Source organism: Notamacropus eugenii, chromosome 2 (genome assembly GCF_028372415.1).
Source record: "Notamacropus eugenii isolate mMacEug1 chromosome 2, mMacEug1.pri_v2, whole genome shotgun sequence".
NCBI lineage: Eukaryota > Metazoa > Chordata > Mammalia > Diprotodontia > Macropodidae > Notamacropus > Notamacropus eugenii.
Window position 1 is genome coordinate 105586013 of NC_092873.1, and position 14230 is coordinate 105600242.

At 34.9% G+C, this 14230-nt stretch overlaps 1 protein-coding gene across 6 annotated transcripts in view; it reads left to right on the forward strand.

The window, feature by feature from the left end:
• Positions 1–14230, forward strand: part of UBR2 (ubiquitin protein ligase E3 component n-recognin 2) — a 143436-nt gene that overhangs the window by 97505 nt on the left and 31701 nt on the right. For 4 of the 6 annotated variants that reach the window (XM_072642174.1, XM_072642175.1, XM_072642173.1 and 1 more), the window contains exons 20-28: positions 644–707; positions 1704–1828; positions 2792–2844; positions 5065–5167; positions 6777–6825; positions 7966–8120; positions 9337–9439; positions 13562–13671; positions 13970–14050. In XM_072642174.1, coding sequence (XP_072498275.1) covers positions 644–707; positions 1704–1828; positions 2792–2844; positions 5065–5167; positions 6777–6825; positions 7966–8120; positions 9337–9439; positions 13562–13671; positions 13970–14050 — 843 coding nt within the window. Of the gene's footprint in view, positions 1–643; positions 708–1703; positions 1829–2791; positions 2845–5064; positions 5168–6776; positions 6826–7965; positions 8121–9336; positions 9440–13561; positions 13672–13969; positions 14051–14230 lie in introns of those variants that run through there. The other 2 variants (XR_011974264.1, XR_011974263.1) reach the window with 2 other exon arrangements.

Here is a 14230-nt window from a genome sequence, read left to right on the forward strand (position 1 = left end):
GCTGTGTGACCTTGGGCAAGTCACCTCATCCTGGGTCATCTCCAGTCATCCTCATGAATATCTGGTCACTGGATTCAGATGGCTCTGGAGGAGAAGTGAGGCTGGTGACCTGCACAGCCCTCCCTCACTCAAAACAAAGTCAAGTGCAATTCATGTCATTATTTCTCTGGTGGCATGGTCGTCTTTGGCAACAAAGGACGAACACACACATACACAGTAATATGAGGTCGAGGGATCCTAGTTATATTTTTTTATTTAACTACCCCTCGTTACTCTCCATTCACATTTCTAAAATAACTACCAAAGTATGAAAGGAGGTTTATGTGGGATTTGTGTGACTCATGCAGAATGGTCAATGGCAAGTAAAATCAGAAGTTGTTTAATTTACAAATAGTATGAGATGTTGGATTCACTTATTGAGGAACACACACTCATATAAAAAAATTTTTAACTATATATAATATATCTACACACATGTTAACATATGCAATATATATAATTGATCAGTATGCAACTTAATATTTGAAATATTAATAACTTACTATTTGAAAGCCTAAATGCATCATTTTCCTTTTGTCAATAAACCATAAAGTGTGCTTTTTCAAACTTTTGCCCTTTTCTCTCCATCCCTTATTTATAATAGGATGTCGTTCAGCAAAATAATACTCTAATAGAAGAAATGTTGTACCTCATTATAATGCTCGTTGGTAAGTTTTTGAATCTATCACAGATATAAATTTGGGTGGGTATTACAGTTGCACATAGCTCAGAAATTCTAATAACACCTGGTGTATTACTGAAATTCATTTTCTAGGAAAAGATAGTACACTTCTCTCCTTCAGTTAGGTATGATGGAGGATTTGTGAAGGATGGGTCCTTAGAGTACCAAAACCTAAAGGGTTCTAAGTTTGAGAAGTTTATCAAAGGAAGAAATGGTAGCGCACTAGAAAAGAGAACATTCAGAAGACTAGTGCACTATTGTTCTTTCTGAGATTCCTGGGAAGTGATCCAAATGGTTTCTCTCCATCTCTTTGGGAAGCAAAAAAAAATTTACTTGGCAGTGTTAAGGATAATAATTTTAATTAGTGAACTATAGTTAGAAATATTTTCTGTCCTTCCTTTTTTACTCTGCTTTCTCTTGCCTCTTGTCTTTCTCCTCATCCTCTGCACACAGAAAAAAGAATTGTTGTTACTGCAAGGGGGAGTGAAAAAGAGAAAAATGTAGTGAAAAACAAAGGTTTTGTTGTTTTCTTTTGTTTTACCACAACATAGATGGACTTTTCCCCTGCTTACCAAGTAGCAGGTGAAATGAGAAGAGGCACCTTAATTGCTACGATCTGCCCCATTACCTATACTTTTTTATTCCATTCTACTCCCACCCCCCAATCCAGCCAAGAGAACAGTCTACAGTTACCTGACATGATTATGATTCAGTATGGTTGAAGTTATTGGCTAAATGTGAGATGCTTTCCACCTATTTTCCAAGTCCATGTTTCTTTCCTGCCTGTTTGTGAGTTTGTGGACTCACAAACTCTTTAAACACCCATTGGCTTTGGTGACAGTTGCCAAACCATTCACTTTCCCAGTGCAAAGGCAGACAAACAGGGATACAAATAGAAAAATATAAAAAAAAATTGCCTGAGTTACAAGCATTGTAGCTATATTAAATGTATGTGATTATATACTTTTTTCCAATTTAACAGGAGAAAGATTTAGTCCCGGAGTTGGACATGTAAATGCTACAGATGAAATTAAACGTGAGATTATCCATCAGCTGAGCATTAGACCTATGGCACATAGTGAATTGGTAAAGGCTTTACCAGAAGATGTAAGTAGCTAAAAATTCATAATACATGCAACAATATAGAACTTTATCAGTATCAGTTTCCTATTTTTTTCTTCAAGGTTTTCCAAACTAAAAATAAAATATATTACTGAACTTGCCACAGTGAGCAAATAGAAACTCCTTAAAGATTTATGCTTTTTATATTTATTGTATAGTAAAAACTTTTACAATGCAATAAAAAGTTTCTGCATACCCCCTCTCCTATAATAAGTAGGAACTTATGAAAGTAGTAAGTATACTTTCAGTGGGATGGGGGAAGATTTTCCTCCCACAGATGCAGATTACAACCCTTCTGTTCACTCAGTGGATGGTTTTCCAGAATTGTGATTGATGAAAAATTAATTATCATAGGTTTAAGTTGATGAGCCTCTTCAGTATTAACTAGTCTGATCCTTAGACAAAAAGCATCATTTGTCCCATGATCAAAAACTGTTTCAGCTTGATAGAAGCTGTCACCTCCAGTGAGGCACTGGAATAGGATTTTATTGAGGAGGATGAATTTTAAATTTCCTTAACACTTTGAGTAAGGAATATTTAAAAACCAAAAGATGCCCTGTATATGACCATTGGTTTTATGAAAGATAATTTAGATAGAAAGTGATAAATTACTCCAAAAAATATATTTTTACAAAATTCATTTTCAAGTTGTGGTTAATTTGAGGTGATACATGTAAGGGTGTGTGTGAAAAAAATGCTTGCAAACCTTAATGTGAGATACTCAGTGTCAGTAATTATTATTAGTATGGGCTTAGCCTTTTCATTTAACTCCTTCCAAGCCTTGATTCCATATGGTAGTGGCATTTGATGCTGTTCTTTGAAGTTATATTAAGTTTTGTGAATGTCAGCACACAAGAAGATCTTCTACAAGTACGTACATTGTGTGTGAAGCCTCTGGTACTATTAACTAGTGATATGAAACGCTTCTTTACCTGTTATGCCATTCAGGAGAACAAGGAGACGGGAATGGAGAGTGTAATTGAAGCAGTTGCCTGTTTCAAGTGAGTTTACTTTCTATAGTAATATTATATTCTAAAATTCCATTTTCTGAAGATGGCTGATTTCTCTAATAGTAAGCAATGAAGTGTGAAGTTTAATTTCACAGGGCCATATTTTTGGATGGTGTCTTCTTGATTGACCCAAAATTCTATTACATGCCTTTAAAAATTAAATTAAGCCTGCTTCCCATAATAATTTGGGGCTACAGGAAACACAGATAATCTCATTTAAATCAATATGGCTGCCACCATTGAAGCTCACTGAATTACCCACGAGTGACATATATTGATTACCTTCAAAAAAAATTGTGGTTAACTTGAGCAGCTGTTTCAAATGAGTGTTTTGTACTTCTTGAATTATCTTTCTTTGTTCTCTTTGGCATTTAACTTTTCTGGCTAGACTGTGTGAACTGCCCTCAGCAGTTTTTAATGACTTTCGATTTTTGAGGTTTAGAAAAGTTAGCATCTGCCCTCCAAAATGTGTCACCGTAAATGTTTAAAACGACCGCTGATCTGCATGAAGTAGAAGGAAAAAACTCTCTTTTACATAGGAAGTCGGAAATTTGTTTTCAAAGCTATAGTAAATATAATTCTATTCGTACTGAAAAATATTAACATACCTTGTGCGTTAATAACTTTCCTTCTCAATTTATCACCATAAACATTTTTCTTGTGCATTCTGAAGCCAGATAGTGAAACGAGGGAACACTACATTTTCATTAAAAAAGAGTCAGCACCGGGAAGTATGACGGCGTTAGTGTCTCTGTAAAAATTCTCAGTGCCTTTTGTTTCTATATCACAGCGATTTCTGGAGATTTCTCTCACTAAAATTTAACTTTCTATTTTAACAAAAAAAATTTAAAAATTTTAAGAAGCATAATTAATTATATAAACAACAAAACACGTGATGCTTTCCATGAATGCAGGAAAATGCCTTTTACAAAATAAGTTAACTCACATATCAAAATCCTTTTAAAACAGAGTCATTGAGGGACCCTTTTTAGTGTGATACAGAATAGATATACTTGGAAGCAAGAGCATCGTTTGTGATGTAAAACATTAGAAAGACTCCCAGTATATATTAGGTAAAAGTATGACTGTCCCCTTTCCATGCTGTTATTACACATAGTCATAGATCTGGAGCTAGAAGGGACCTTAGAAATCATCAAGTCTGATCTTCTTATTTAAAGAATGAAGAACAAAGGCCCAGCACAGTGAAATAACTTGTTCTAGGTCATATAGGGGGTATAATTGGCAGAGAAAGAATTTGAATTTACATCTCCCAGGTTCAGTCTGACCTCTCTCCTTCCAGTGTACTCTGATACTTCTATAAATATACTTCTAGGTAATAGCTCTATAACAAGAAGGCAAGAACAAAATTAAAGGCATGCACGTGGGCAAAAATGGAGACAGAACTATTCTGTTTTTCAGAGAACATAATGATGTATTCAGAAAACCTTCGAATCAGTGTAGAAACTAATCAAAAGCATTATTGGCAAAATAGCAGATACAAAATCACTAGCGTGATCCAACCCTAACAAAAACCAGGAAGAAAAAAAATTGGAAAAATTCTTTTCAAAATTAACCACAAAATATATAAAATATCTAGGAGTCCTACAGACACCAAGTCCCACAAGTCATAAATAAATACAAATACAAAACATTCTATTGAAAGGAAAACTTGAATAGCATTTCAGTAGACTTGGTTAGGTCAGGCCAGTAAAATAAAAATGATGATACTATGTAAATTCATGTACAGATTTGGTACTACACTCTTCAGATTATTGAGAGGATACTTAATAGAACTAGATAAAAGATGCAAAATTCATTTGGAAGAATAAAGTCTATTACCTCAGTGGAAATAATGAGAGGAAAGATAGAAATTAAAGGAGAATTGTATTATTAGACCTCCAACTGTATTATAAAGCAATAATCATCAAAACTACTTAGTAGGGGTGAAAGATTGAATCAGTAGAAAGACCAGATAAGAGCCAGAAGCAATTAAAAAAATTAACTCAGTGTTTGATAAATATGATACATGTTATGTATAGAAAAGATTTCCTATTCGATAAAAAATCCTGGAAAAACTGTAAAAGTTAGAAATTAGATTTAGCTCCTTCTAGATTCTTGATCCAAAATCAGGGGCTTTAAATGAATGAACAAGGATGAATGTAATTTCAAAAATTTAGCTGTAACAATTGATATTATCATTTTTATTTATAGGAAACCTGGATTAACAGGACGAGGGCTTTATGAACTAAAGCCAGAATGCACTAAAAATTTCAATCTATATTTCTACCACTTCTCAAGGGCAGAGCAGTCTAAGGTAATTAGAAAAAAAAACATGTACTCAGAAGCTTTCTATTGTTAGCTATTAAAAATCAAATTGTAAGCTGTTATATTTCATATCAGCTTATAAAATTTTCAAGATTCACAGGTTGGTCATTATTCTTTCTCCTCATTCTCCTTCCCTCCATTATCCAATCATTTGCTAAATCTTGCCATTTCTATTTCGATATCATCTCTTATATCTGACCCATTCTCTCTCTATTCTCTCAACTATCATCTTATTTCAGACCCTCAGCACCTCTCATCTTTATTGTTGCAGTGGCGTCCCTGCCTCAGGTCTCTGCCCACTCCATTCCATCCTCCTCATTGCTGCCAAAATGATTTTCTTTAAGTAAAGATTTGACTGTGATACCCCTACTCAGTAAACTCAAGTGGCTTCTTATTTTTTCGAGGATCAATTATAAATTCTTTTTAACTTTTAAAGTCCTTTACAACCTTTCTCAATCCTCTCTAATACTATTATGCATTACTGTCCGCTCCCATACTCTGCTCTTCAGCCGACTGGTCCCCTTGATTCTCACAGATGACACTGCCATCTCTCATCTTTGTACTGTTGGATTATCCATCCCTCTTGCCTGGAATATAGTCCTCTCCTCCACCACATAGAATCCCTATCTTGTTTTATGATTCAGATCAAGAACCACCTACTACATGAAGCTTCTGAACTCTCCTAACTGCTAGTTCCCTCCCTTCTAGACAACTTGATATTTTTTTGTACATTTTCTCCTTAGATTTTTTCCTACATATACTTATATATATGTCCTTGTTCTCTCCCATTAGGATGTAAGCCCTTGTAGATAGAAATTATTTCATTTCATTGTATTTGTATCCATACCACCTAGCACAATGCCTGGTGTAAAGTAAGCAGTTTATAATACTTATTGAATGATTGATGAATCACTTCAATTACACTGGTGTTTTTTTTCATGAAAATTTTTTGAATTCTCATTTTTTAACTTCTAGTTTAAAATTTGGTCAAGCTTCTAAAGTTTCTCATTCTAATTGGACTTGTCAAAAAGCAATATAATCTAGAACTAGAAAGGGGAGACCTTGTGAATCATACATCCAAATTTCTCACTTAATGAATTTGGAAACTTGTACCTAATTGGATTTCATGGCTTGCCCAAGATCACACAGATCATGAGTGACAGTTATGATCTGAGCCTGAGTCCTCTGACTACAAATTCAAATTCTTCCTACCTCCAGTTATGAACTATAAAAATTCAGTAGTTCTCAGTAAGTGGGGCTAAACTTTTCATCTCATAATCAGAGTTTTGATTTGCATCTTTGCTGCTCACTTTACTTGAAACTAAGCAAATTTGTTTTAGATACCTTCTCTGTACCTCCTTTTTTCTTTTTTGCAGTAAAGATGCTTTGGTTGATTAAAAGTAGATGTGTTTAAACGCTCTCACAGCTTCTGTTGGAAACAGCTTTAAAGAATATAAACATGCTCAAGTTAAATGATAACCCTGTCGGCTAATAATTTATGTGATTGATAATTTGTGCCATTGATTGGCTGTCAGCTTAGGATTTTCAGGTATCCCTTATAATTGAGTTTTAATCTAAATATCTTTGATTTTTCTTAGGCTGAGGAAGCTCAAAGGAAATTAAAAAGGCAAAATAGGGAAGATACAGGTAGGTGGACTTCCAAAAGGAACATCTTTAATTTCTCTTTTTTATTCAGTAATATTTATTGGACATGTGCTGTGTGCAAGTTGTTGGAGATTTAATTCTATTTCAGAAGTGTTTATCAGGCATTTTCTGTTTTTCTTTAATTACTGTGATATGAGCTAGGGATGAAAAAGAGTCCCTGCCCTCAATAAATTATGCATGGAGATGAGACCAGAAAGACTAAGAACTGAGTGAATTAGGAAAGTCTGAGGATAGGAAGTGGCACTTGAGTTGAGCCTAAAAGAAAAGTAGGATTTCTGAGAGGGTAAATACAATCTCACTGTGGGAAATAAAAGAGATAGAATGAAGGTGAATCAGGCACAGGCCTGGTACTTCCACAGCCTAGGGTCCAGTAGGGGAAATAAGATTTACATAAATGATTATAATAACTATATAGTCATATACCATGACATAATATTAAACCACACAAATTCACAGGAAGGAGGATATATTTCTTCCCAGGAAGAATCAGGAAAGGTAACACTGAAGGGGGATGTATAAGGGAAGATAAATCTAGAAGAGGAAGTTTCTTTTTTTTTTTTTTTTTGCACCAAAAAGCATTTTTCTTTCCTTCCCACTTCCATGGAATAAAAGAAAAACAAACTCTTTCCTTAAAAAATATATATATATATAATAGAGTAAAACAAATTTTTACATTGTCCATTTCTAAAAATTTATGTCTCATTCTACATCTTGAGTCCATTATTACCTCTTAGAGGAATTTTCAAGGCAAGAACAGGAGAGCATTTGGGTAGTGGTAGAAGTGACCCAGTTTTCTACTGAACATAGATTTCAGAAGGGTCAGCAATGATGCTAAAAAAGAAGAGGTTAGGACCAAAGTATGGATTTTGACCCAAAAAGTTTTATACTTCTTTCTATAAATAATTAGTCCTTGAAAGTTTTTGATCTGAAATGTTGGGGAGAATGTGTAGGTGATAAAACTTCACTTTCCCAAGATTAATTTGGGCTACCAGGGCAAAGGTGGATAGCAAGAAAACCAGTTAAGAATGTACTGTATTATCCAAATGAGAATTAATTAGACTCTGAAATAGTATAAAGAAAGATTAGTTTGGAGAAGAAACTAATAATAAATTTGTTTTTCAGCACTTCCACCTCCTGCTTTGCCTCCATTCTGTCCCTTGTTTGCAAGTCTAGTTAATATTTTGCAATCAGATGTTATGTTGTGTATCATGGGGACAATACTGCAGTGGGCCGTAGAACATAATGGATATGCTTGGTCAGAGGCCATGCTGCAACGGGTAGGTTTTGAAGATATTTAAAATTTTTTTTTATATTTTTAACTTAACAGCCACCAAATAATCACTATTTACAGATGCAAAGTAAAACAGAAAAAGAGGTTTTCTACATAAAACCATGCATTTCTAAAACATACAGGTTTTAATATATGATACGTTCAACCTGTAAATTGTCCTCCTTGTCTGTATTTCCGTCTGACCTTCTTTTCTGTACATGTTTGAAAGTATTTCACTGACCCTCTTTTCTTTTGTTTGTTTTGACATGTTCATTCATTCCCCTCTCCCAATCAAATATTTTAAAGTTTTAATACTATTGTGTTTAAACAGAGAAAACTCAGAACAGTGTGTTTTATAGTATGAATTGTAAATGCTACCCATTCTTATGTTAAATATCTGAAGAAAAATGTGTTCATGATACATATTTTACTACCTTCACATAAATGTGAACTTTCTTTAGTTTAGGGTTGTAGCCACCATTTTTAGAACCTGTTTGGAAGGAAATATGCAAAGAAGGAGAAAAATCACATCTTGATTCCTTAGAAAGGCAAAGTATAAATAAATATGGAATATGTATATAGAATTTAAGAGAGCTATGCTGGCTCAAGAATTTCATATGGCTCTTTTATAAGATGTAAGAGAAAAATTTTAAACCTTTTCAAATATTTAGACTGGATTACAGAGAGAAAGTTATATCTTTAAAAAATGCTTAAGATTTTTAATAATCTTTCTGATATTGGTTTAGACCTAGTAGAAAGGTCAGACTGGGCTCTGTGGGCATGGCCTTAGAGATGACAGTTGATCCTAGACTCAAGTGATTATTACCGGGTAGTATGTGTACCAAATGCCTGGTACTGGACTTTTGTCGTGAAGTAACATTGGTAGCCAGTCATTTCAGAAGGGATTTTGAACAATTAAACAAATGTTTATTTATTATCTACTGTTTGCAAGGCACCATGAAATGAAACAGTTCCTGCCATCAAGGAGTTTTATGTTTTTAAATTTAGCTAAGAATTGACCTTTGTATTTTCCTCTTATATGAAGTTGAATTAATAGTTTTTCTTTTCTTAAGAATTCCTTATTGTAAAAATTGCTTCAAATTTTCATTTGAAACCTTGTCTGTATGTCTTTAAAATTCAGCTTTTTTATAGCTTACAACTTGCTCTCTTATAACAATTGAATTATTGGCTATTTTCTTCTTAAAACTTCTGTTTGACTTTAGGTGTTACATTTGATTGGAATGGCACTGCAAGAGGAAAAACAGCATTTAGAAAATGTCAGTGAAGAGTCTGTAGTGACATTTACTTTCACTCAGAAGATATCAAGTATGTCTTAATTTTATTTCTTACTTTTTTTGACCACACGTGATTTCATTGCTATGGGGACCTCCTAGTGAGGAACTTCCTTTACCTATGCAGATTAGCACCTTCTCTTCGACCACCACTATGCTAGATTTATCTGGTGCCTGGAAGTGACTTGTGACTTGCCCAGGGTCACATGGGCAGGATAAAAAAGGGAGGCAGGGGGGAGGCTCTATATTCTTTTTGATAAACTGTGGAATCTCCAGTAATTGATCATGAGGCACTAAATGAATTGAAGCTAAGTACTCATTTGCTTACTAAGCATCATTGTGCCTTGTACAATTACAAATCTAGATATATTTCTTTTATTTAATAGTTGCTCATTACATCCACAGATACAGGAGAATGTTAGACTTTAAGCTCCTTAAGAGCAGGGACTGGCTTGTTTTTCCTTTCTTTGTATTTGTAGTGCTTAGCATAATAATGCCTGGCACATAATAGGCAATGATAAATGCGTGATGATTGACTGGAAGACATGGACGTAAGTTGATATGTTTTAAAATTATCACTTTATATTTCAAATCTAATCTGTCATTTAAAAACGAAGCCATAGGGACTAAACTTGTCATGGAGTGATGGTAAGGAAGATAGGCACACTAAGCTAAGATGAAAATGTCAATTTTGTTCCCAGAGAGCAGTCGATGAAACATACTTCCCTCCTCAACAGAGGAGTGATGAGCTGGGGTATGAAATGTTAACACATACCATTAGGGATGGAGTTTGGGGGGTTAGTTTTGCTTTGCTATTTTTCTTTCATGGGAAGAAACTGTGGGGGTGAGGGATATGTTAGAAAGTAGCTGGAATGCCAAAAATAAAATCAGTCAGCAAGAATTTAAGTTGCTACTATGTGCCAGACACTGCTAGTTGCTAAAGATAAAAGATAAAAATGAGATAGTCCTTGCTCTGAAGGAGACAACATGTGTACACATATGTGAGTATGTACAAAATATGTAGAAAATAAATAGAAGGTCATTTCAGGGATGAAGTGAGGAAGGCATGCATTTTAAGCAGGGAAGGAGAAGCCTGTACAAAGACCTGGAAATATCATGTGGAAGAAATAGCAAGAAAGCTATTTTGACTTGACTTGGGAGTACATGAGGATGAATAAATGTATCATAATGCGGGAAAACAGTTGAAGACAGATTTTGAAGGGCTTAAAAATGTCAAAACAGAAGTTTTTATTTGAACTTAAAGTTTGTAGTATATCACTGGAATTCAGCAGGACAATCCAGACATATATAGTCAGAACTGTGGAGGATATTGAGAAACATCACTCTTCCATTTTTTGTGGAAGATGGATTGGGAAGTACAGACAATATAAAAATGAAAGATTTTTTGAAAATTTAATTTTAAGATTATAAGTAACTTTTGAGAGAAGCATCAGTCTTGTGATCAGATTGAAACCCAGATTACAAGGATGGGGTCACAGGTCTATCTTCAAGCCCATTTCCATTGATTTATGCCTAATAGTTTTCAGATGTCAGTGCCCCATTTATAACCACAGCTCACAGAAACACAGAATTTGAGTTTGAAGGTACTCTAGTCCAAACTCATACATAAAAAGAGTCCTCAGTATAAGATACCTGAAAAGTGATACATCCTCTGCTAGAAGACCTCCAAGAAAGGAGCCCATCACCTCTTAAGGCAGCTCCTTCCACTTTTGGACAGCTAAGAACAGTAAGTTATTCTTCACATAAAGAATAAATTGGCTTTTTGCAATTTTCAGTTATTGCTCTTGGTCCTGCCCTGTGGAGACAAAACACTTGTAATCCCTCCACCATGAGGATCTAGGAAGTCAAATAAATGCCCTGAATGAGAGCAAATGTTCAATCTTTCTGTGAAATGGTATCCATTTGTAAGGACCAAAAAGCCCTGCTAAATCCCTTACCAACAAATATTTGATCTCATTGTCAAGTGGCAATATAATGACAGCAAAGGTAATACCAGTTTAAAATATAAACTCATTTGTGATATTTTATGGAGGGTGATGGTAGGAGGTGGTAAAAACATAAGAAAGCATCAGTAATCACCTATCTATACATCTGCTTCCCTATCTCTAGAAAGTCTTTATAAGAATAATCTACACATTTCACAAAAACTTCCTAAAGGACGGTATGTGAAGGGACTAGACATGTTTTCACAAATGATGTTCTATAGGAAACCGCATCTTATAGTCACATAATGGACTGAAAGGTACAGAAGATAGAAGATCCCATAGTGCTTATTGTTTATTGAATATAAAAAACCAATTGATTTGGCAAACCATACTTTATAGAAGTTGTTAAAATAAAAAAATTTAATTTGGAAAAATAAAAGGTTTAGTATATATCAAGAGAAATAAGGAAAAGAGCTAGGGACATAGGAAAAACAGCATTTCTAGACCTCAAGCTTTATGGTAAAGCACCATTCATCACAAAACAAGATTGTACCCAGTACAAATTTTTGTTATCTTATTTCACCTGGTCCCTCACTACAGCAGAATAATCCTTCTCTTCCTCCCTAATCAACTTTCTATTCAATTTCCCATAGTACTTTTCTAAACAGCTTCTCTCCTCAAGCCTCCCACAGCACTTACTCCTTATGCCACCTTTTCAGGTAATAACATTGCCTCATAATTTACCCCAAAAATGGACAGTTTGCTGCAAACTGTTTCTTCTCACCTTCTGCTTATCTCACATGCCTCTGACATCATCTTCCACTGTCTTTTGCTTCACTCTAATCTGTCTGCCAGGCATGCACCTTTGATCTTATCTCTTCCATCAGATTGCCCCTTCTGTCATCCCCATTCTCTCATCTTCAGTCTCTCCTTATCCATTGATTCCTTTCCTAATGCTGGCAAATATGCCTAAGTCTTCTCCATCCTTTACAAGTCCTCACCAGATCTTTCTACTCCTACAAGCTCTCATCTCAGATCTTTCTTCCTCTTCTGATCCAACCACACTGGCGTACTGGCCATTCTTCACACTGCATCCTCCATCTTCCATCTTTATGCCTTTTCATTGGCTGTTCCTCATGCTTGGAATGCTCTCCTTCCTCACCTTCACCCTTAGCATCCCTGTCTTATCTTGAGATTCAGCTCAGATGCTATTTTCTGCAGGATATCCTTCTCAGTGTATCCCATCTTTTCATCTACTTTCTGTGTCTGTATGTACCTATTTCTGTACATATCTTCTAATGAGAAAGACTATGGTCTCCATTAGAATATTAGATCCTTTTTTGTACTCTAGTATATTTTACCATAGTATATGATGCTTAGTAAATTTTCAAATATTTATTAATTGATTGATTGATTAAACACTGGAACTAGAGCTCTTGAATGAATTCCAGAGTCATTCCAAAGATTTTAGCCTAATTTTTCACCTAGGGAAAAACAAGTAGATGGAGAATGCCTATTGTCTGTACTGTGGTTTGCTGTTGTTTAATGTGCCGTGCATAGGACTAAGTACATTTTCTTTAGAAAAACAGCGTAGTTGGACATTGAGCTTGTCCCAGAAGTTGACTAGGAAGAGAAAAAGTGAATTTGATTACATTTGGGAAATGCACGGTGCTTTTTATAACCTCAAATTGCTCCCTGAAAACAAGAATACATCTTTTTTAACAAATGGTAGTGTTCTTCCATCGATCGTTTGATCAGTATGAGACACAGGATGTCTTTCCTGAAGACTTGAATTTTCAAGTCACACACAGGACCACAAAGACATATTGTTCATGTAACAGGTGATAGAATATTACCAACAAAGAATGACACAGGAGGAGGGTCTGTGTAAAAGATATTGTCAGATAAATGTATGCTCAGAAAAGGAGGTAGGCTACTCATATAAGGAAAGATAGCACATGTGCTCCTTCAGTACCCTTGAAGAGGAGGAAGGCCTACACTAGGACAGTGGATAGACTTCATGTGGTGGAGTTACAGTAAGACCAGTACACAAAAGTTTCATGAAAGGAGAAGATGAGAGTACCTACATCACTGAGGTCACCGCTCCATATAATATTGTTGTTATCGCTATTAAAAGCATCAGTAATACCAGGCATAAAGGATGTAGTTATAAATAGCATTTATCAGCTTTCCCCTTTTATTTTTTTTAGAACCTGGCGAAGCACCCAGCAATTCTCCTAGCATACTAGCAATGCTAGAAACACTACAAAATGCCCCCTACTTGGAAGTTCACAAAGACATGATTAGATGGATATTGAAGGTAAAATTTCCTACATTATTGTTAGCACTTTTCATGGATAACATGAATTATGGACTGCTTATGAATGAATGAGTGAATGAAAAAGCATTCAGCATTTAATGTTTGCCAAACACTGTGCTGAACACTAGGGTTACAAATACAAAATGTTTTGACAAAAGAATTAGGGGAAAGAAATGTGATATGTTGAAAGTATGCTGGTCTTGGATATGAAAAATCATAAGTTTGGGTCCCATCTCCAGCAGGAATCCTTTGTGTCTCTTTAGATTTCATTTCTATTTCCTTTCTCTCTTTTTAATAGACTTTTAATGCTATTAAGAAAATAAGAGAGAGTTCTTCCACCAGTCCTGTGGCTGAAGCAGAAGGAACAATAATGGAAGAGGTACGGTGCTTGTTGATAGTATAGGCATAAGTAATACATTGACATATTAACTCTTAACAAAAGGAATTTCTAATCTTATCTTGTATTACTGATAACCAACTACCCTTTTAAATGTTGAAAAATTGATTGCCATATTTTATTTTAGAATATTGATTTGTACTTGGTTTCATTCTTTCTTTG